Genomic DNA, 24,986 nt, shown 5'->3' on the forward strand with positions numbered 1-24,986 from the left:
TACGTAAATATATATATATATATATATATATATATATATATATATATGGCATAAATTACATAGCTTACAAAGGCTGAAATATGAGATATGAAAATAGTTGTGTTGGAGTAGTAGGGCTAAAAGTGATTTTCTTCTTTTCATATTTCAATTACATTCTTTTCATTTGTCTTTTCCAAAAGTCAATGTATAAGCTTAACTAAATGTGTATTGATTGATCATGATACTTCCTCCACAAACTTTGGAAAAGAATCAGATATCTGAAAAAGTTCTGAGTGACTTACCAGCTTAGTGTTCTAAACCATGGCAGGTCATAAGAACGATAGACTCTATAACCTATAGTGATGATTTCATGGAAGCATTTCACTTGGATGCTCAGAACCTGAAACCAAGATAAAATATCAATATATGTTTCTCAATACTTACATTTGTTCTTACACATTTTATAATGTAGCTTATTGTGCAAATATATACCTACATATATTATATATATATAAATTCATCATACCTACTTTTAATTATTCTAAATGTCAAGCAGAAAATTCAAGTCAAGTCCCTAAAACCAAGTAATATCCCAAAAGGTCAAGCAAAACTATGTTTTATTCCAAAGGTTTGTAAAATCTTTCCTTGAGTGAGGGGTGGTGCTGTAGTTTAAATTTGAGGGATAGTCTAGTTGGTCACACTTGAATTAATTTTATCCATCACTACTACTTCTTTATTTTCTTGGGATTTTCCATTGGTTACTCTAGGAAAATAATCATATATGAAAGTATGCTTTTATAGCTTTATTTTAACCATAATTTCAGGTTTATTTTCCAAGCATAAAGATACTGTTAGTACAAACATCGAAAACGTCTTCCGTTCAGTCAACCAGGAGTTGGCATGGTCCTTTCATTCTCTAGCTGCACCGATTCCTGCATAGCCAACTGCTTTGCTGATGAATCTAAACTGTATTAAACATGGCAAATTATAAGCACCTTCTGCACTTCTTGACAACTTTGGCGAGTCAACTGAGTTTATGCAGTTCTGTTTGCAGTGTCCTAAATATATATTTAGGAGCTCTGGTAGCATAGTGCCTAAGGCACTTGACTGCTAACCAGACGGCTGGCGGTTCAAACCCACCAGCCACTCCTCGGAAGGAAGGTTGGGCAATCCTACTTCCGTAGTGATACTGCCTCGGAAACCCAAGGAGGGGTCGCTATGAGTCGGGCCGACTCGACGGCATATAACAACAACAACAAATATATATTTAGAAAATGGGTTTGTACTAAGGGATCGCTCACCTCTTTTTTTAATTGTTGAAAATATACACAGCAAAACATACACCAATTCATCAATTTGTACGTGTACAAGTCAGTGATATTTACATCCTTCAAGTTGTGCAACCATTCTCACCCTTCTTATCTGAGTTGCTTCTCCTCCTTTAACATAAACTCATTATCCCCTAAGCTTCCTATCCAAATTTTCCAGTTGCTGTTGTCAATTTTATTTCATAGAGATAGTTCTCTAAAAAAGCACAATCCTCTAGACAGACTTCCCTTACCAATAAGCGAAACTACTTGGTTTAAAGAAGATTTTAGGGGATATTTTTGGTTTGAGGCTTGAAGATTATTTCAGGGTAATAGTTTCAGGGGTTCACCCAGCCTCAAGGGCTTCAGAAAGTCTAAGGCTCTGAAATTCTGTTAGGGATCACTTTTTGATGGCCTGTTTAGAAGTCCTTCAAACTGCTGCAAGGTTAAGGTAATTTCTAAAGCTATAGTATCATAGCCACTGCTTGACTTTAGTCAATTCCAAGACTCAAAGAGCAAACAGCAAATTGAACACTTATTGTGAATGTAACAGACTAACATTTTAAACCTGTAGAGAAAATACTCAAAGGCCTGTTTTTGTGCAGTTGTTGAACTAAAAATGGATTTAAAATTTTATTGTTGTTGTTGTTGTTGTTGTTGTTATGTGCCGTCGAGTTGGACCCAACTCATAGCGACCCCTCCTTGGGTTTCTGAGGCGGTATCACTACAGAAGTAGATTGCCCAACCTTCCTTCCAAGGAGTGGCTGGTGGGTTTGAAACCGCCAGCCTTCTGATAAAATACAAAAATGTTTTGTATTTTTAATAAAAACTTAAAAAACAAAAACTATATGACAGAGATATATATGGCCCTTCAAAACCCTAAAATATGTACTAACTGGTCCTTTACCATTCTCATTCATTCCATTCTGGCTGTACCATTTCCAGTACTTTAGTTTCCCCACCCTTTGGGATTGCTTTTGAATAGCCCAAGATTTCCACAAAATAGCTTTCCTAAACCTATACCAATTACTTGTGAATCAAATACTTCCAAAAATATCAATGTGGTCCCTCAGCCACATGATAAAAAATAATTACATCAAACTATTACAAATAGTACATTTAAGAAAAAGTCTTAAACGTATTATAAAGAGCAAGAAAATTTAAATATTGTCCTTCAAATAAACTTTATGTATAACATCAGACGTTGTTTTGTTTTTACAGAAATAGTCACAGAATGGAAAAATGCTAGATGCAACAATAAAATAGCAAAGCCCTGCTATTTCTAGAACCAAAGGGGCTTTTAAAATATTAAGGGCACTGATGCAATTTCTTAAGAAATTTGCTTGAGAATCAACATTAGCACTTGGTTCTTTATACAGAGGGGAAGAAAAACCTATTTTAAATAGCACATGCATATATTTATATGATTATCAATTATAGCTTACAATGGATCTTCTGGAAAACAGACCATAGAGGTATCAAAATACTCCTGGCAGGAGTGTAAATCTGTAGGACTCTGGTGGTTCAATTATTTAAGAGCCTTAAAATTAGCATCCAACTAATTAGCATTAGTAAACAAAATGCTTACTGTATGCTAGTAAGTGAGGATACAGAGAAATAATACAGTACATCTGTTCTCAGAGAGGTACAGTCTATCAGGAAGGAAACACACAACTACAGTACTACGTGACAATTGTCCAATGGTTACAAGCATAAGCAAACAAACCTGTCGGAAGCATGTAGGACAGAGGAGAAGGATATGCAGAGTCAAGTAGGTTAGAGAGGATGAGTTTATGTAAGTAGGATGAGAACGAGGGAATTCCAAGTCAAGCAGAGATGTTGGAGCACAAAGGTGCAGTGAGAAGTGTAGAGAGATGAGGCCTGATTACATAATTACAGAAAACAGCATGAAGAATGCACAAAGAAGGTGAAATGACAGGATCAGATGTAAATATTAGGGGAAAAAAGAAGTGGGAAAAACTGATTGAAAAGCCAGCATAGAGACAGACAGGCAAGGGGACACCTTGTATTGATGAGCACCTAAATAAGGACAGTGGCAGACGGGTGGAAGACAAGCCATAAGCAATACTGAGGAGGCAGAACTGACTAAATTTGGGGATTGAAGAGATTTGAAGGGGGTGATGAGGGAGAGGAGGGAACACAAAATAACTCAAGAAAGACTTGGGAAAGTAGACAGATTCTGCCTGCAGAATATGTGGAGGATGTAATATAAATTCAGATTTGGACATGATAAGCTTGACTATGGGTCATCCAAGTAAAAGCATCTACTTCCTTCTGCTTTAGGAAATCTAGTCTAAGAAAATAATACAACACACCAATAAAGCTTTCTGCTCTGATCTGTTCAGGATTGTGCACTTTACAATAAAGAAAAGCCAGAAAACAAGCTGGACGTCTACAAATAACAATGGTTTGAGTAATGAAAGATGTAGTGTATTCCACCATGTAGATACATCTATTGAAGCTAGTAATTATAAAGAACAGAAAGCAAAACAAAATATTTGATATGATACTTAGTTTAGAAAGTAGGGTATGCATTTTAGTCACATTATGATTAAAACCATGAATTTTAAAACACAAAAGAACAAAAAGGATAAAAGGAAATATATCAAATGGTAGTGTTATGGATTGAATTGTATCCCTCAAAAATACATGTTAGAATCCTAACCCCTCTATACCTGTGGACGTCATTTGGGAATGAGGTTTCCTTGTTTTGTTAATGAGGTCATATCAGTGTGCAGTGTGTCTTAAACCTAATCATTTTAGGGATGGAAAAAGCTGGAAAAGCAGATTAGGCACCAAGATAAGCTAGAACAGACTGGGAAAGACAGAAACACATGTAAGGATAGCCACAGTACCAAGCAATGCAGGGGCTACAGAAGCTGAGAAAAGGATTCTTTCCCCCAGAGCCGATAGAGAGAGCCTTCCCCTAGGGTCAGTGTCCTAAATTCAGACTGCTATCTCCTAAACTATAAGAAAAAATTCTGTTCTTTAAACAGAAACCAAAACCAAACTCACTCCCCTCCTTGGGTTTCTGAGGCGGTATCTCTATGGAAGTAGATTGCCCAATCTTCCTTCCGAGGAGTGGCTGTGGGTTTTAACCACCAGCCTTCTGGTTAGCAGTCAAATGCCTTAGGCACTACACTACCAGAGCTCCCCCTGTTCTTTAAAGTCACCCACTTACAGTATCTCTGTTACAGCAGCACTAGGAAACTAAGAGAGGCAGTATTAATTGGATTTTACTGGTTAACGATAAGGTTGATGCTAATCTTTAAAGTTAAGTTTTTTGCAAAGTATTTTACATATATTTTCAACTCTCACAGTGGGGGAAAAAACTAAACACACTATTTAAATTAAATTATGTAAGTGAACTACTATTCACTTATATATAATTATTATAGGAGCTTCCAAGAAGGTGAGGAGGGGAGTTCATGCAATGTCTGTTATATGTTCACACTTGCCTTTAAGCTAAAATATGCTTTAATAACTCCATCACTTAGAAAGTGTGATTCTAATCTGTGAACACAGCAATTAAAGTGCTATAAATAAAAAGATGAAGGGAAAAAAAGCTCCTTTCATTTTAAGGAGCATGAGTGCCATCTAAAATAGTAGCTATCATTTCCTAGAAATAAGTTTCTAATAAAATAATCTTGAATTAGTCTTTTTTGGAGTGCTGATACTGTAATGCAAATGCAAGCTAGACTGAATATGTACTTCTCAAAATATAAATGATCCACTTAGGGGTATTAGTGGAATTATGATTTTTAAACACATAAAAGTAATATCAATTGAGTACCAACAGTGTGTGTGTGTGTGAAAAACTGTATAGATACTGTAATTTCTTAATACCAATATAACACATATGTGTATGTATGTTTGTGCATACATATACAGTGAACTTAAATAAGAGCAGTAACAGTTCAAATCTACTTTAACTAGATCTTTAATTTTTTATATTCGTCTCTGATTAAATTCAGCAATCAAAGTAAACAAAACTATATTTTCCTTTCATAGTAGAAAAAATACACACACAAAAAAAGCCCTCAATTGTTTTAGGCATGCTATGATACTCTTAAATATATATATATATATATCACATATATCAGAGTCCAAATAGACAAGTATTTCTTTAAAAGTATTCTGAATTATATCATCAAAAAAGTGGTTAAAAAATAGTCTTCATCTATAAATTCTTTCCCTAGTTATCCCATCAAACAGTTTAGTTTGGAGAAAAATGTAACAACTTAATTACCAGGGAACCCACCAAGCCAGCTTTAGTCAGAGTATCTTCTAAAGGTGAGCAACGACTCAAATGTTCCCCAATATTTTCAATGCTTTCCAAATAAAATTCGAACTTCTTCATATAGTATTGCAAAGCCTTTAGGGAATTGATTCCTAATATCTTTCTAGGTTTAAGGCCCTGTGCTCCCAGAAAATGGCATTACCTGTCTCTTTCTGCCACAACTAGCTGTTTGGACCTTTGCTTACAGCGTTCCGTCCATTCTGATAGATTCTTCAAGGTCCAACTCAAAGGTCCCTTTATCCACAATCCTTCCTGAGTTCCATGCCCGAAGCTTGGACCCTTCTTCCCAGGCCCACCCACTCACAGCACAGCACTGAAAAGCAGTGTGCACACACATTCCCTGTTTAAATCCTCCAGCAGAAATGCAAACAGTCATTTCAGCCCCCAGCAGATTCAAAACCGAGCAGAGTGGGAGCTGGGGGCACTTACCTTAAATCCACAGACAGCTCCCCACACCTGTCTACCTGCCTTTCAGACTCTGACCTCACACTAAAACTTGGTCCTGTTCACTTCTATTCTTCCTTTGTAAGAAAAAAAAAAAAAATTTTAAATGTCAGCAAATTAACAAACCAGAGAAAATTATTTCCTATTCATTTTTGTTTACTCAAAAGGCAGTCAAAATTAAAGGACAAAAAGAAAAGTGAAACAGGCTTTGTGATGCTTATAAGAACTGCTTTCAAAGGTTTCCAGGATTGATGGCATTTTTTTTTAATTCTGTCTAATTTCACTTCAAACCCTATTCTTTAATAAAATGAATTTTAAATGTTATCAAAGGGCCTATAAACTTATCAGTGCCTATAAACTTATCAGCTATGCACAGGATTCATAGGAGAGAGGAAGAACAGCCAACATGGGTAAATACATCCCTAAGGTGGGCAAGAGCAACTGGAGGACAGGGAGGTCAATGTGTAAGAAAAGGCTGAAAAAACTTTAAAAGAGAACCTTAGCGAATATCCCGGAAAGCAGGCTTGCACTCTTCACTGCAAGCACTATGCTCTACACAGAGTGAATGGTAGGTTCGTTGAACAATGCATTTCTCCTTCTCAGTCCCACCACATTGGGCTTCAAATGTTTTATGCTTTTTTAGACATCAGGGCTTTTGTAAACAGGAAGTCCTGCTTGTGACACTCCACCCCCACCCCCAATCTCATCCATTCCCCTCACTCTCTCCCCTCACTCTCTCTCCTCACTCTCTCAGCTATGAGCTCATAGCTCATATGCTTGGTACAATGCTGCTGGAAAGTTCTCTCAGTTCCCCTTTAACTCTCAGAGCAACCTAGTCTTTTTTTCAAATGCTAACTGTAGTTCATAATTATATACCTGGTCAATTCTCTCATGTGTAGGCAAGAAGCTCAGTGAGGGCAGAGACAGGTAAGTCTTTGTCCGTACTACCATATCATACTAGAACTAGGGCATTACCTGGTACACAGTAGGCATCTGGAAACATTCATTAAGAGAATGAATTAAGAGCTTAAAATACTTGTTTGGCTTCAATACTTGGGCTTCCTATACACAACAAAATCCAGCAGAATGACTTCTACTTGCCTCACCAGCCTCATCCCAAGCACTGTCCACATGTACAACTAGCCATGGACCACATTTTCTCATTATTTCTGTATCTTTCCCATGATGCTCTGTATCTTTCCCATAATGCTCCCACTTATAATGCCTTTTTCAGGACTTGGCTTTGTTGTCACCTCTTCTGGAAGCCCTTTCTGACCTCTCCTCCAAATTGGATCAGGTGTCTTTTTTTTTTTTTTTTTTTTACCATGTCCTTCTAATAAGTTCTATTATAGGACTTACCCCACTTATTTACTATAGCATTTATTCATGTGGTTGCTTGTGTGTCTCTGCCACTAGATTGAGTTCCTTGAGGTCAGGGTCCAGCTAATGGTCATACATGTTGAAGCTATGTGTGTGTATGTGTGTGTGTGTTTCTGTTATATCTAATACTTGGTACAATGTCTGACACACAGTAGATGTGTATCTATTATGTATATTTGCTGTCTGCTGAATGAACAATTTGAATGGCTACTGTACAAATGGAAAGGATTAGTCCAGATCATTTCATGAACCAAAAGACATTTACAGGAACTAAATTTGCTGCTACCAACTATCAAGTTTTGAATTACTTCTTTTTTGTGACATTCAAATTACATCATTCATATATATTTTTTGGAAAACAAAGCTAGAGACACTTAGAAAACTGTAAACAGACTTACTAGAAGCATCAGCATAAAGGATCCCATATAGATGATCAGGAAAAATAATGAAATCATAGTTAGAGTAAGAATTCCACGAATCCACCAGTTTTTCCACCTATAAAGACAATGTTGGTAACGTTACCATTTCATGTTAGGATTTCATGTTCTTAAAAGTTTTCTGCATGCTTTCAGTAGTGAATTCAACTTATAAATTTGCTCTACTACATCTTAAGAATCCTCTATTTTATTTTGTAAAATAACAACTAAAAACAAAAAAAAATTAAAAAATTCTTCACCCACTGGGAGCTATTTTTCTAAAATTATGTTAACCAAATAAACAAAATATTTTCTAAAGCATAAGAATGGAAATGAATCATGAAGTTAGGGAATTAGGTAGCCAATGTGGATTGGTAAGTCACACACTCCCTCACACGGAAGGGAAGAACAAGCCAAGTGCAGGAATTCTCTAAAAAGATAAAGGTCATTCTTTTAGGGTGATAGATAAAAACAATAATGATTATAAACCCACTGCCACCAAACTGATTCTGATGCACAGTGATCTCCCATTGGCCTTCCAAGGCTGTAAATCTTTACAGAAGTAGATTGCTTCATCTTCCTCCCACAGAGCAGCTGTTGTGTTTGAACCACCAACATTCTTCTTACCATCCAAATGTGTTATCCACTACGCACCAAAGCCCCTTAGTAATGATTATAAGAAAGTTTAATAGACAATGGCCTTTTAATGAAAAAAAATAATGAAAGATCAATATGGAACTCACACCGGAGAGCACAGTGATTTCCATGAAATGAAGAAGGAACGAGGTGCCTGGGATCTAAGACGTCAGTCACTGAGGACAAGGCCAGATCTACTGATGCTTCCTTTTATTGCTCAAAGTGTGCTGACTGCCTTCCTTGATTAGTGGCAGGGGGTTTAGTAGGGAGTACTTATTCTTGACCTTTGCTTGTTCCTTAGAGCAGAGTTTCCCTGCTGGCATGCTCCATGGGTTCCAGGTATGCTGAGGATTAATCACCCTCAGCCCTCAGGTAAGGGCTTGGGGTGCCCAACTGTCCTCCTCCCCAGAAGCCTCACCCTTCACCTTCAGTATTCATAGAAATACCAAATATTACCATTCTTTATGTTGCCACATCATGGAAAATGTTGGAGGCCACTGGAAAATCCAAGATGACTGAAATAACACTACATAGATATCGATTACTGAAATCTACAACTCCTTCTCCATGTTTCTACTTACTCTACCTTCAATACTATGTTATACTCACATAAAATGTGTTTTCTTAAACACTTTTCTAATTTTTGTTAATTCAAAAGATAGCATTTTAAATATCATAAGAGATTCTGATTGAACCATACAGTAACATATATGTACTGTACTCTAAGCATAGATTCTCAGTCTCTCCCTATAACAGAGTATTATTCGTTTATCAAATTTATGAAATATTTATTAAACTCCTTGTTTTTCAGCATTCTCCCATATCATCTAGATAATGCAAAAAAACCTACTCATTTTCAAATGTCCTTTTCATCATATCATTCTTGCACTCAAGAATCTAAAATGCCAATGACATTAAATCCAAATTCTTTTATCTAGCTTCCAAGGATTCTCATGAGATAGGCAAATTGTACTTACCCAACTTTATTGTCCTCTACTGACTAACAAACTATGTAGACTCATAAGTTTCTTGTATAGCAAAGAGATGGAAACAATCTAAATGCCCATCAATGGATGAATGGATAACCAAATTATGGTACATTCACACAATGGAATATTGTGCTACATAATAGAACAATGAAGGATATGCAAATCATCTCACAACATGGATGAGCCTGGGGGACATTATGCTGAGTGAAATAAGTCAATCGAAGAAGGACAAATATTGTATGAGTCCATTACCGTAAAAAGACAAAGAAGGATTTGCTTAAGGAAGGGAACTCACTTTTGTAGGTTACTAGGGTGGGGAGGGAAAGGGAGGAATTAATTTTGGGCTACTTGGGGGCCACACACTGATGTGGATAAGAGGAGGGATGGTACAGAAAGAGTCTGTGACCACCGTGACAACATTGGGGAAAGGGAAGCCACCAAATTGTACACATAAGATATAAACAACAGAGGCTAATACAGTATATCCACAATACTGCATTACCATTAACACCAAACACCAGGCTACAGATAAACACATAAACATCTGAGAAGATTAGATGGGGGTCAGTGAACAGGATTATACTCTAGACCAAGGATACATTCAGCTGAGGCTAATCTTGCACAGACACCAGTGATACAAAATGCCTCCAGTCCTTACAGAAACAACAGAAGACAGACATAGAGCAATCCCTCACAGACAGCCAGTCACTATGGGAGAGAGACCCAACAGATCTACCGACTCAGGACCATAGTACTGGGGGACACCAGACTCAACTGGCACAATAAAATACATAAAAAATCTTGTTCCACAACCTACGTTGGTGAGTAGTAACTGGGGTCTTAAAAGCTTTCAAGCGGCCATCTAAGATGCAGCTAATGGTCTCCTATCATTGGAAGTAAAGAAGAGTGCAAAAAAACAAACAAACAAAAAGACATTTGGAAGCAATCAGTCCCTAGGAAATGATGGAACTCGAAACCAGAAGAACTACGTGGTGCCTGGCTACTAGTGCCAACCACTTGGGAAAGGATCACAACTGGAGATCCTTTATAGAGTGGGAGGAAAAATGTGGAACAAAATTAAAAAACACAATAATTACCAGAATTACTGGTCAGATGGGACCCCCAATACTTTGGGCCTGGTGGGACCCCCAATACTTTGGGCCTGGAATAAAACTCACTTCCAGGGGCTGGCTCTCATCCCAATAGTAAACAAGATGTACATGCAGACCACTCAACCCAGGGTGACACACTCACATACTCTATGGAGATGCATCCCTTGGAGCATGGGGGACCAGAGGGGCAACATTTTAACAGAGGAAATGCAAGACACACAGACACACAGGAGTGCATAACTATGAGGGGCATGGGGGCAGGGAGTTACTGGGCAGGGAGGGGAGGAGACTGGGTTAGGGTCGGGAATGGTAATTGGGGAGTGAAACCAAATGTACATGAAATGTCGAATGTAAAACTGCTCTGTAAACTTTCACCTAAAGTACAACATAAATAAATAAATAAAAAGAAAAAAGAATGAATTGAGGTAGAGTTGAAAATGCTATAGCTGAAAGGTTCCATTTAGTTTTAGATACATAACTATTTATTAATGAAAGGATTAGGAAATGGAACTAGGTCACTGAGCTGAGCAGAGGTAAATAAAGAACTATATAATCCAGGCTCCTGATATTGATCTTGTGTTACTTGCAAGAAATCCAAATCCTCAGACTCTTAAGAATTATATCTGATAATCAGAGTCTGAGAATTATTAAGGGCCTCTCCTAGGGAAGAACACTTAAGCAACAGCAATCATTCCTCAGCTGGGTGTTGCCTCTGTCTGTTGTTGTTGTTGTTATGTGCCCTCGAGTCAGCCCTGACTCATAGCGACCCCTCCTTGGGTTTCTGAGGCAGTATCACTATGGAAGTAGGATTGCCCAACCTTCCTTCCGAGGAGTGGCTGGTGGGTTTGAACCACCAGCTTTCTGGTTAGCAGTCAAGTGCTTTAGCCACTATGCTACCAGAGCTCCCTGCCTCTGTCTAGGCACTTCTAATGTTCAATGTTTGGTTCTGAGTTTCAGAAAAGTGGTAACTGCTGAGATCTGTAGGTTTTAAACAAGTAACCTACTCTCTTCATTGTCATCCAAAAACTCCATTCAAAAATCCTAAAACTGGGCTCTCAAGGAATATAGTCCATCTGGTTTTCTTTTATTAAATATTTCCCCTTCCAGAAAAATTTCCCTTCCCCAAACAGATCAAGACCTTAATTTCACTTTTAATTTAAATGACTCTCCTCAAAGCCCCCAAGAATATCTAATGCAAAGTTAGGCACATAAAAGATGAATGTATAATTTAATATAACTTTTATATTCCGTGATACTGCAACTTAAAATTATCTTTCAGGGGAGAAGTACTGAATTCAAAATAGAGCATGATAGGGGATTTTTTAACTAAAATCCAGAGGACAAGTCTGGCTCTGAATTAAAAAAAAAAAAAAAAATCTCGATTTCCTTTACCATGTTACAATGGTCACGTCAGAGAAAGCCTTAATTTTAGGTTCAAATCACCACACCAAAGTTCTATCTCTTGGACTACTTTGTATTTTGCATAAAGAAACTCAAGAATTAATAGGGAAGAATTTCATTCCTAATGTCGCCAGGACCCATATGAGCTAGGAATGAGATTTTTTTTTAAGTCTAAAATTAATCATTTGGGAGCTCTGGTAGCATAGTGCCTAAGGCACTTGACTGCTAACCAGAAGGCTGGCAGTTCAAACCCACCAGCCACTCCTCGGAAGGAAGGTTGGGCAATCTACTTCCACAGTGATACTGCCTTGGCAACCCAAGGAGGGGTTGCTATGATTTGGGTCCAACTCGACGGCACATAACAACAACAACACAATTAATCATTTACTTTAAAACTAATTTTCTTTAGTAGTTACATACTTATTGTTCAAATCAGTTATGTGGTACATAATGCTTTATTATTACTACAACTATTAAATGTTTTATTTACTTTAAAAGCATTGGGAAAAATGTTTTAAAATTATTTTCCTAGAGGTACAGTCATCATGAGTCATCAAGAACACATGTTGGGAGGGCAGTCATCAGAATTAGGTGCCAAAATTAGGAGACAGAGGTACTCCCCAAGAACAAATAGGAACTTAGAGGCCCGTGTGGTAGAGAACAGGTTTAGGAAAGTCCACCTACCAGCTTTTGGAGGAATTGGACAGGAAGCATGCAGGTTCCCAGAGAGAAGGAAGATAACAATATAAAATATGAAACTATGTCTGGATGTTTCCGTGGTTTCTAGGTCCATAGGTGGTGCAAACCGTTTGCTCTTGACTACCAACTGGAAGGCTGATGGTTCCAATTGAACCAGTAGCACCATGGAAGAAAGGCCTGCTGATCCACTTCTGTAAAATTACAGCCATTAAAAGCCCTATGGAACAAAATAATTTTCCTCTGAAATACATGTGGGTCACCATGAATCAGAATTGACTCGATGGCAACAGGTTTGGTCAACTTTAGCACTAATAACACAGTTGGGACCAGATAATTCTTTGTTATGGGGGGCTGTTCCATGATGTTCAGCAGCATCCCTAGCCTCTGCCCCACTAGATGCTAGTAGCTCCCTCATCTTGCATGATGTATAAAGTCTCCAGATATTGCCAAATGTCCCCTTTTGGGGTTGGGGTGGTAGGGAATTGCCCCTATATAAGAACCACTGACCTAGACTCATGGCTAAAGAACAGCTTCATTAAAGGATTGAGCTCCAATTAACTGGCTGATGTACATTCCACAGACCACACACAGGTCCAGAAGAAGTCAATTGGGGCAGTCAACTTGCCAAATGACTGAAGACCTTTCAGACTCTCTTCTATTCGAACGCTTATGCTTTTGTGGGACATTATATATTAAAGTCTTAAAAATGAGTATAAACCTTCCCGCAAGCAAGTTTAATTGTAAGATTTTATTCTAAGCAAATAACTAGGGATGCTAAAGTAATTAAGCTACAAAAAAAATGTTTAACGCAGAATTATTTTTTTTGGAATATTTAGAAATAATCTAAATGCCTGTCAACACATGGTTAGTTCAGTAAGTGAACTATAGTCATACAACAGGATATATTATGCAGTCATTTAATATGTTCCTGAGGTATATTTAGGTGCCATTGAGTCGTCTCCGACTCATAGTGACCCTTCACACAGCAGAACGAAATACCACCAGGTCCCACACCAGCTCCATGATCCCTGCTATACTTCAGCCCATCAACACAGCCACTGTGCCAATCCATCTCATTGAGGGCCTTCCCCGCTTTTGTCGACCTCCACCTTAGCAAGTGTGACATCCTTCTCCAGGGAATGGTCCCTTCTGATAACATGACCAAAGTAGGTGAGATGAAGTCTGGCCATTCTCGCTTCCAAGGAGCATTCCGGCTGCACTTTTGTCTAGGACAGATCTCTTAGTTCTCCTGGCAGTCATGGTACTTTCAGCATTCTTCGCCAGCACCACAACTCAAAAGCATCAATTATTCTTCGGTCTTCTGTATTCATTGTCTAGCTCTCACATGCATATGAGGCAATTGAAAATATAATGGCTTGTGTCAGGCTTACCTTAGTCTTCAAGGAGACATCTTTACTCCTCAGCACTTGAAAGAGGTCTTTTGCAGCCTACTCGCCCAGTGCTATATGTCTCTATGTCCTGACTGCTGCTTCCATTGGTGACAATTATAGAACTAAGCAACGTGAAGTCTTTGATAACTTCAGTCTTTTCTCCATTTATTGTGATGCTGCTTATAGGTCCATTTGTGAGGATTTTTGTTTTCTTTATATTGAGATGTAATCCATACTACAGACTGTATTCTTCAATCTTATCAGTAAGTGCCTCAAGTCATTCTCACTTTCAGCAAGCAAAGTTGTGTTGTCAGCATATCACAGGTTGTTAATGATTCTTCCTCCAATCTTGATGCCACACTCTTCTTCACATAGTCCAGCTTCTGGGATTATTTGCTCAGCATACAGATTGAACAAAAATGGTGAAAGGATACAATCCTGATGCACTCCCTTCTTGATTTTAAACCATGCAGTGTCCCCTTGTTCTGTCCAAACAGAGGTATATTTAAGGACAAGGAAAGTGAAACTCACTGCTATCACATCAGTTCTGACTGATAGTGATCCTATAGGACAGAGTAGGACTTCCCCAAAGGCTGTACATTTTTATGGAAGCAGACTGCCTCATCTTTCTCCCATGGAGTGGCTGGCGGGTTTGAACCACTGATTTTTTGGTTTTCAGCCTTAGCTACTGAACAACCAGAGCCCCTTAAGACAAGGAAAGATGCTCCTACTATAATATGGAATGAAAATAGCAAGACAGAAAACCATGTAATTCCATTTTTATTATTTCATATTTATTATATTACATTTGCACAAGGGAAAAAAGCTTCAAAGAGTAAAGACCAAAATATTTCAAATATTTATAGCTTGGTGAGAGGATTATAGACGTTTTCCCCTAATTCATGTAAATTTCTTATGTAATCAGTAATTTTAATCCTATGCTTCTACAACCTCTCAGTGCTTGCAAAACACTGGTATCCAATACCTATTTTGGGTATTGGATAAAAAGACGCTAGCATGAATAAAAGAGGCTGTCCCGGAGGAAGTACAGCCAGAATGCTCTTTGGAAGTTAGAATGGGCAGATTTTGTCTCACCTACTTTGGTCATATTGTCAGAAGGGGACCATTCCCTAGGGAAGGATATCATGCTTGATAAAGCGGAGGGTCAGCAAAAAAGGGGAAGGCCCTCAACAAAATGGATTGACACAGTGGCTGCAATGATGGACTCAGATAGAGCAAAGATTGTGAGGATGGCAAAGGCTAGGCAGTGTTTCCTTCTCTTGCACAAGTGCCTCTGAGTTGGAGCTGACTCGATGGTAACTAAGAACAGCAGCATGTATAAGGTATGTATTTTTCAACATTTGTGTAACTTTTTTAGTTTTTTGAGAGGATTGAAACTGGCCACGTATTATCTATTGCTCTGTTCTTTTCTTTCTTTCTTTCTTTTTTTAAATAATTATCTTCTAAATAGCATAGGGTAAGAGCACAATCATTAAAGCTGTGATGCCTAGGCTCACAGTGTACCTTCATCTCTTACTAGCTTGACATATAACACCTTTGTGCCTCAATTTCCTCATTTATAAAATAGGTACATAACTGTATCTGTGTTTCATAGGGTTACTGGGGAATTAGTCAATACATGCAAAGTGTTTAGAGCAGTGCCTGCACATAGTATCATTCAATAAATATTGGTGACTTAGTGCCTAAGGAAGAGCTCTGGTAGTGTGGTACCTAAGGCACTTGACTGCTAACCAGATGGCTGGCAGTTCAAACCCACCAGCCACTCCTCGGAAGGAAGGCTGGGCAATCTACTTCCATAGAGATACTGTTTTGGAAACCCAAGGAGGGGTCTCTGTGAATCAGAATTAACTCGACAGCAGTGAATTTGGTGGGTGTTTTTTTTTTTTTTTTTGGTATTATTTGCTATTGTTACTTTGTATCAGAAAATTAAAAATAAAAAACCTTCTAAAGAAGATCTTACTATGAAGAACACACAAGAATCCAGCATCATTCTTACATACAAAAAGTTTAAGTTTTGAGATGGACTTTTACTGATGAGATTTTCAAGCAAAGACACATCTGTGACCTAGGTCAACAAAACAATTGTGAACAACTAAAATGATAATCATGCTGTAAATAATGGACAGTAAAAATGTGTTCTATTGGTCTTAGAAATGAAAACTTTGCTTCGATACTACCTATAAATTGTTTTTAAAAAAATCAACACTTATCACATATGACTAAACCAGGGTTTTTCAAACTGCAGTTTATGACCCATACTATACAGCATTTTCTGTACGAGAACTTAGAATAGCACCAAATAGAAATGAAATCAGACAGCATTACACACAGTAAGGGCAAGAATTGAATCATAAGCTTTTTGCAGCTGTTAAAATATACATCTGCATGTCTCCTGGTTGTTGTGAAACATGGATTTCTTAGGGTGAGTCAGTCAAAAATGTTTAGAAAACACTGCTCTATACCAGTATTTAAGATTTCCCATATTAATCTGGAAAATAGTTTAATTTTGCTTTTTATAAACTTTACTAAAGCATACAATAACCAAAAAAAACAAATCACTGCCATTGAGTAGGATCCGACTCATAGCAACCCTTCCTTGGGTTTCCAAGGCAGTATCACTACGGAAGTAGATTGCCAAACCTTCCTTCTGAGGAGTGGCTGGTGGGTTTGAACCACCAGCCTTCTGATAGAGGGCAAAATATTATTAGCTGAAATTTGGTGATGATTAAACATTTAAAAATATAGCCCAAATATACAACAAAACAAAATCTCACTGTCATAGAGTCAACTTCAACTCATAGTGACCCCTACTGGGTTTCCAAGGCTGTAAATCTTTATAGAAGCAGACTGCCTCATCTTTCTTCTGCAGAGTAGCTCTTGAGTTAGAACCACCAAAGTTTGGGTTAGCAGCCAAATGCCTTTACCACTACACCACTAGAGCTCCTATCCCAAATATACTCACTGCCGTCAAGTCAGATCCAACTCATAGTGACCCCCTACTTGGGTTTCTGAGGTGGTATCTCTGTGGAAGTAGATTGCCAAAACTTTTCCTTCTGAGGAATAGCTGATAGGTTTGTACCACTAGCCTTCTGGTTAGCAGTCAAATGCCTTAGGCACTACACCACCCAAATATAGTTCCCATCCCAAATATAGAAGGTAATATATGAAATGGTAAAGGGTTATGGAGTTTAAAAGAAAAGACATTGTGTATTTCTGTCTGGCATTGGAAAAACAGGAAACATGAATACGGAATTTTCTTTATTAGATGTTTCAATACCAGAAAAGGCAACCTAGCGTGGTAAATAGATCACTGGCTTCAGAACCTGATAGACCATGGAAAGAATCCCAGCTCTGTGTTTAACTACGTAAGTAACCTTCAACAGTTAGCCTCTCTGATTAGGTTCTCTCATATTTCACAAGGTCTTCAGGATTGAATGAAAGGAAGTACTTAGTGTAGTGCCTCGCATATTAGGTATTCAAAAGTAATATACCTTCTCTGTCATCATTCCAAAATTTATAGAAAGTCAAATTTATCACACAGAGACAGATAACCTTAAAGCTTATCTTGTCCCCCAACTATATTCATCTTCACCCTTTCATACCTTGAAGATAAACCAGATAGGGCTCTCTTGAGAATTTCAGGGGTTCTATCTGTGGATGGTGGAATTTCTGGAATGTCAGAGTCTGTTCTGGAATCCAAATCTCCATATCTGTCATCAATATCTGTTTCCTGAAAGAAAAGAAAAATCATTTTTCAAAATAATAATAATAATAAAGCACATGCTTGCCAAAGCACTTATTTATTATTAACTGTGTCAAACTTCTGTTACATAAACTAAAACAAAGAAACAGCTACAGGTGATCATCATCTAAGCACTGTTGTATTTCCTTGGTTGGAAACTTTGATTATCTTTGGTAATATCTATTAACACAAAGAGCTGATTTAAACAAAAGGCACACAAAAAACTCTTATATACCAGAGGAGTGCCCCTGTACCTACCTGGCAGCTGGTGAAACCTTGCACTCTATTCCCAGTGCTGTGCCACTTTTTTTGTTTCTTTATTCTCAGTTCTTTTCTATTTTCCTCCTTTCTTTTCTTCTTCTTTTTTTTTTTTCCTTCCTTTCCCCCACCATTTTATTTCCCATCAATGGGGAGTCAGTGCCTCTACCAAGCCATACTCACCACATTTGCAGCCTGACTCACCCACCAATTGCACCACTGGATTGACAACAAAGACAGCAGCCCATACCCACCCAGCCTGCCTGCAGGTACTTTATGCAACCACCAATCAGGGACAAGCACCCACACTCCCATCCACTATCAAAATGAACCCACAGACAGGTGGTGAGTGCCTCAGCTGCCAAACTAGCAACCAGAGTAGCACACCTGCCCTCTTGGCCAGATATACTAAAAGAAAACAGAAAATTAGGGTAAAGTAATCAAATATACAATCAACAAATAAATACCATAATATCAAAATGTTTTGGAGAAAACAGACAACTTGAAATCACACATACACACACACACACACAAACAGGACAAGATGGTTCAATCAAGTGAGCAATATATAGGATCAGAAGATCTGTAGGCAGAAATGGTAATGGAATTACTTGGCTCCGAATTCAAAAGAATCATAGTTAGGGCCCTTCAACAGATTAAGAAACTCATCAGGGAAAACATGATACAAAGGAGATAATAGATAGAATTAAGGCAAACACAGATAAACTTGAGAACTTAGGAAATCAATGCAAGAACAAATTGACAAAATAAATGGAAAATTAGTAAACACACAAAAACAGCAAACAGAAATCCAAAATACTAATACTAAAATTTCTGAAATAGATAATGCACTGGAAGGACAAAGGGATAGATCTGAATCAATGGAAGACAGAATTTGCAAAATTGAAGACAAATTTCTTAACGATAATTTGTTAGAGAAACAATCAGAAAAAAAAAGAACAAAAAATATAAAGAAAGCCTAAGAATTATATGGAGCATAATCAAGACGAATAACTTACATGTGATTGGAATTCCAGAACAAAAAGAGACCCAAAAAAGCACCAAGAAAATTGCCAGAGAATTTTTGGAAGAAAATGTCCCTTATGTCATAAAAATTGAGAAGATATGCATTCAAGAAGCTTAGCATACCCCACACAGTATAGATCCCAAAAGAAAATCACTAAGACTTATTATAATCTAAACTTTCCAAAAACCAAAGACAAAGAATCCTGAAAGTAGCTTGGGAAAAATGAAAAGTTACCTACAAAGGAGAATCAGAACCAGTAAGACTAAGCTCTGATTTCTTGGTAGAAACCATACAGATGAGAAGGCAATGGGATGACATATATAAAATCCAGAAAGACAAATATTCCCAACTGAAAATTATGTATCTAGCAAAAAAAAAAAAAAAAGGGCCCTCAAATAAGTTGGCAAAATTAGAATACTTCCAGATAAACAGAAATTATGGAAATTTGTGAAAAACAGATCAATCTTACAAGAAGTGCTAAAGGGATTCCTTCAGCTAGAACAACACAGCAGACAAGAGACAACAACCTGAGATTAAGACACACAGTAACAGCACCCATAAATTAACCCAGATATGTTTTTGTTGTTATGTGCCGTTGAGTCAGACTCGACTCATAGCAACCCCTCCTCGGGTTTCTGAGGCAGTATATAGAAGTATCAAAAATAAAATAAACCTATAAGAATTAAAATAGGGAACCAGAAACATAAATTTTAAATGACTATAACTACAAAACAAAAAGAGGGAATACATAGTGTAGTAAAAGAACTTCTAAATGGATAAGAATCAAGATGATATCAAAATAGAACAGACTGTTTTAAACTTGGGAGGATAATAATAAATTACAGGGTAACGTCAAAGAAAATTAATATACCTTCTCACCAAAATAAAAAAGAAGAAAATCATAAGACTCAGTAAAAACTAAAATAACAGCAATGAAGGAAATGATAAGAATATCCATAAACAAAATGAACTTAGCACAGAAAAAAATACAGAAAGAAGAAACCATCAGCAACACACACACACAATCACTACAGCAAAATGACAGCAGTGAATCCATACCTATCGATAATTACACAGAATGTAAATGGAATTAGATACACCAATCAAGAGACAAAGAGTGGCAGAATGGATGACCCATCAATATGCTGTCTGCAAGAAGTATACCTTAGACACAAAGACAAAAATGAGCTGAAAATCAAAGGGTGGAAAAACATCTACCAAGCAAATGGCAACCAAAAATAGCAGGAGTGGCAATATTAATTTCTGACAAAACATACCTTATGGCAAAAGCCAGTAAAACAGAAAAAGAAAGATTATATATAATGATTAAAGGGTAAATCCAACGAGAAGACATATGGTAAAATAAATTACACACACAATAACAGGGCCCTAGTACATCAATCACTATTGGCAGATGATATCATTCTATATATACAAAATCCCAGAGACTCAACAAAACTACTGTAATACAGATTCAGCAAAGTGGCAAAGTCCAAGATTAACATACGAAAGTCAGTCAGATTCCTCTACACTAACAAAGAGAACTCTGAAAAGGAAATCAGGAAAACAACAGCATTTACAATAGCTTTCAGTCTTACCCTCTCTCATCCACTTTGCCCAGTCCAGTCAAAAGAATCTTTCCAAATTGTGAATTTGATCATGACACTCCCCTACTTAAAACCATCAGGATAAAGTCACACTACTTAAGATTGCTTTCTGTTGTATTTCATGATGGAACTTTGTTTTGGTTCTCTCTAGCACCGCTCTCTAACAGAAAAAACCACAAGTAGATGGCACCAACAAATAGGGATGTATTCTCTCACAGTTTAGAAGGCTAGAAGTCTGAGCTCAAAGTGCCAGCTCTAGGGGCTGAGTGAAGGCCCCTCAACCTTGGGCTTCAGCTCTGCCTCTTGTGCCCAGCCCACTGAAGGTACAGGCTTCTCTTAACTCAGGCAGCTGCTGGCTGCTGAGGTTGACAAACCCAAGGTCAACAAGTGAAATGGCACAGTCCCAAGGTTATTAAGCAATATAGCAGGCCACTAGTTCAAGTCCAGAAACAATACCAAGATCACCAGACAACATGGCAGGCTGCTGAATGAAAACTTGGCTACATGGAGGTTCCAAGTGCACCAAAAATCTCTGAGACCCTTCTCAATGCTTCTCATTATATACTGGAAGCAGACCACATCTCTAAGGCAGCTACTCAGCTGCTCCAGTGGCTTCCACCATGGAGCTGATTACCAATCTCATCATGGGGAATAACTACATCCAGCTGTCCAGCCACTCAAAACCAGGTCCAGCCAAGTTGACACACAGCCTTAACTACCATGGACCTATTCTTCTGTCCTCTCTTTGTTGACTCCCTAGTGTTTACACAGTGACATTCTCTCTCTGGCCTCTGGATGCATATTCTATGGATAAAGTATAAAATGGGAATTCTCTCTTCCCTATATCCACAGTTTGAAACCTCCCTTCTTCATTCCTCAAAATTGGCTACTGTGTAGTCATCCTCTGACCTCAGCTTCAATGTCATTTCACTGTACACCCCTAATCCTCAGTGCCATGTTAGTGATATTTCAACTGTTTTTCCACAAGTCTCCTTATTTTACCTATAAATTCCCATTAAAATTATCTGCTTGCTTGCCTTCTAGTTTCATGGCTATTCATAAAGTTTTCCAGGAAAATATCAGACAGTGTTTCACTCTATTCATAAGGTTTTCAGTGACCAGTTTTTTCAGAAGGGAATGGCCTCGTCCTTTTTCCCAGTCTGTCTTCCTTTGGAAGCTCTGCTGAGACCTGTCCACCATAGATGACCCAGCTGATATTTGAAATACTGGTGGTATAGCTTCTAGCCTCACAGCAATACACAAGCTATAACAGTATGGCAAACTGACAGGTGAATGGTAGAAGACCACCATTATTCAACTTTACACACCAACTACTAAAGCCAAACATGAAGAAATTGAAGACTTTTACCAGCTTCTTCAGTCTGAAATTGACCAAACATGCAATCAATATGTATTGATGATTACTAGAGACTGGAATGCAAAATTTGGAAACAAAGAATCATCAGTAGTTGCAAAATACAGCCTTGGTCATATAAATTATGCCAGAGATTGCAAGACAGAATTTTGCAAGACCAATGACTTATTTATTGCAAATACCTTTTACCAAAAACATAAACAATGGCTATACATGTGGACCTCACCAGATGGAATACACAGAAATCAGATCAACTACATCTGTGGAAAGAGGTGATGGAGAAGCTCAATATCATCAATCAAAACAAGGCCAAGAGATGCCTGTGGAACAGATCATCAATTGCTTAAACGCAAATTCAAGCTGAAGCTAGAGAAAATTAAAATAAGGGCACAAGAGCCAAAATACAATCTTGATTATATCCCACCTGAATTTAGAGACCACCTGAAGAATAGATTTGACATATTAAACACCAACGACTGAAGACCAGATGAGCTGTGGGGTGACATCAAGAATACCATAATGAAGAAAGCAAAGAGTCATTTAAAAGACAGTAATGGAAGAAAAGATCAAAACGAATGTCAGGAGAGACACTGAAACTTGCTCTTGAATGTAGAGTAGCTAAAGTGAATGAAAGTAATGCTGAAATAAAAGAACTGAACAGGATTTCAAAGGGCAGCTTGAGATAACAAAGTCATTTATTAAAATAAAATGTGCAAAGACTTGAAGTTAGAAAAACAAAAGGGAAGAACACACTTGGCATTTCTGAAGCTGAAAGAACTGAAGAAAAAATTCGAGCCTTGTGTTGCAATATGAAATGATTCTACGGGCAAAATACTGAATGGTGCAAGAAGCATCGAAAGAAGATAGAAAGAATACCCAGAGTCACTGTATCAAAAAGAATTGGTCAATATTCAACTATTTTAGAAGGCAGCATATAATCAAGAACCAATGGTATTGAAGGAAGAAGTCCAAGCTGCACTGAAGGAATTGATGAAAAACAAGGCTCCTGGAATTGACCAAACACCCACTGAGATGTTTCAACAAATGGAGGCAGCACTGAAGGCACTCACTTGTTTATGCCAAGAAATCTGGAAGACCACTACCTGGCCAATTGATTGGAGATTGATATTTGTGCACATTCCAAAGAAAGGTGATCCAATGGAATGTGGAAATTATTGAACAATATCATTAATTTCACACTCAAGTAAAATCTTGCTGAACATAATTCAACAACAGTTGCAGTAGTATATTGTTAGAACTTCCTGAAATGCAAGTTGGAATTAGAAGAGGACTTGGAATGCAGGATATCATTGCAAATATCAGGTGCATCATGACTGAAAACAAAGAATACCAGAAAGGTGTCTACCTGTGTTTTATAGACTATGCAAAGGCATTTGACTGTGTGGATCATAACAAATTATAGATAACATTGCAAAGAATGGGAATTACAGAACACTTAATTGCTCTCATAAGGACTCTGTACCTAGACCAAGAGGCTGTCATTCAAAAAGAACAAGAGGCTATTGCATAGTTTAAAGTCAGGAAGGATGTACATCATGGTGTATCTTTTACCATACTTATTCAAACTGTATGCTGAGCAAATAATCCAAGAAGCTGGACTACAGGAAGAATTTCATGACATAAAGACAGGAGAAAGAACCATTAACAAGCTGTGAAATGCAGGTGACACAACACTGCATGCTGAAAGTGAAGATGACTTGAAGCACTTACTGATGAAAATAAAAGAGTTTATATGGATTACACCTCAACATAAAGAAGACAAAAATCTGTACAATGGGACCAATAAGTAACATCATGATAAACAGAGAAAAGATTGAACTTGTCAGGGATTTCATATTACTTGGATCCATAGTCAACAACACCCATGGAAGCAGCAGTTAAGAAACCAGATGTCCTACTTCACTGGGAAAATCTGCAAAAAATAACTCTTTTTTAAGAGAAAGATGCCACTTTGAGAGTTAAGGTGCACCAGGCCCAAGCCATGGTATTTTTAGTCACCTCATGTGTATGGGACAGCTGGACAATGAATAATGAAGACCAAAGAAGAGTTGATACCTTTGAATTGTGGTGTTGGTGAAGAACACTGAAAATACCACAGACTGCCAGAAGAAAGATCAAATCTGTCCTGGAAGAAGTGCAATGGGTATGTTCCACAGAAGCAAGGATGGCCAAACTTCATCTCACCTACTTTGGTCATGTTGTGAGAAGGGACCATTCCCTGGAGAAAGATATCATGCTTAGTAAAGCAGAAGGTCAGCAAAGAAGGAGAAGACCCTCAACAAGATGGATTGACACAGTGGCTGCAAGGATGGGCTCAAGCACAGCAAGGATTGTGAGGATGGCACAGGACATCTGTTACAAGTAGGGTCGCTATGAGTCGGAGTGACTAGATGGCACCTAACAACAATAACGTCTTCCAGTATTCCCTAAGCTTTGTGAGAGGAAAGCCTTCCACCAGCCTCACTCTTAAATCCCAAGTGCCAAGCCTGGCAGAGCACAGTGGCTAGCATTTATTAGACACTAAGTAAATGCGTGTTGAATGAAATGAATCTGCCAAATCATGCTAACATTTAAGATTAAAATAATTTTTTACTTCTTGCTAGCTAAGTAATTCCAGGCAAGTCATCTTGCTTGGAACCCCAGCTGCATTTCTGACTGGGAGAACAACTCTTCTCCAATTATAAAATTACAACGAAACTATGTCTGGTGAGTGATGCCTAAAAGTTGAAGATAAAAGCTTCTTTATTAATTGTAAATCAAGTTTCTTCAGTTAAATTAGAAAACAAGAGCCAAATATTTCACAAACGTTACTTTACTTACTTCTAACATTACCATAAAAAAATAACATTTTCCAATGAAT

General features: G+C 37.8%; 1 protein-coding gene across 1 annotated transcript in view; it reads right to left on the reverse strand.

Moving 5' to 3' along the window:
• The window catches only part of CDS1 (CDP-diacylglycerol synthase 1), a 125,184-nt gene that overhangs the window by 70,014 nt on the left and 30,184 nt on the right, over positions 1 to 24,986 (reverse strand). Inside the window, exons 2-4 of the mRNA XM_007948832.2 lie at positions 17,699 to 17,826; positions 7,830 to 7,926; positions 282 to 379 (exon numbers count right to left, since the gene is read on the reverse strand). Of these exons, the coding sequence (XP_007947023.1) occupies positions 282 to 379; positions 7,830 to 7,926; positions 17,699 to 17,826 (323 nt within the window). The remainder of the gene's footprint in view (positions 1 to 281; positions 380 to 7,829; positions 7,927 to 17,698; positions 17,827 to 24,986) is intronic.

Source organism: Orycteropus afer, unplaced genomic scaffold, assembly GCF_000298275.1.
Source record: "Orycteropus afer afer isolate SDZICR_OR568_19922 unplaced genomic scaffold, OryAfe1.0 scaffold00227, whole genome shotgun sequence".
Classification (NCBI taxonomy): domain Eukaryota; kingdom Metazoa; phylum Chordata; class Mammalia; order Tubulidentata; family Orycteropodidae; genus Orycteropus; species Orycteropus afer.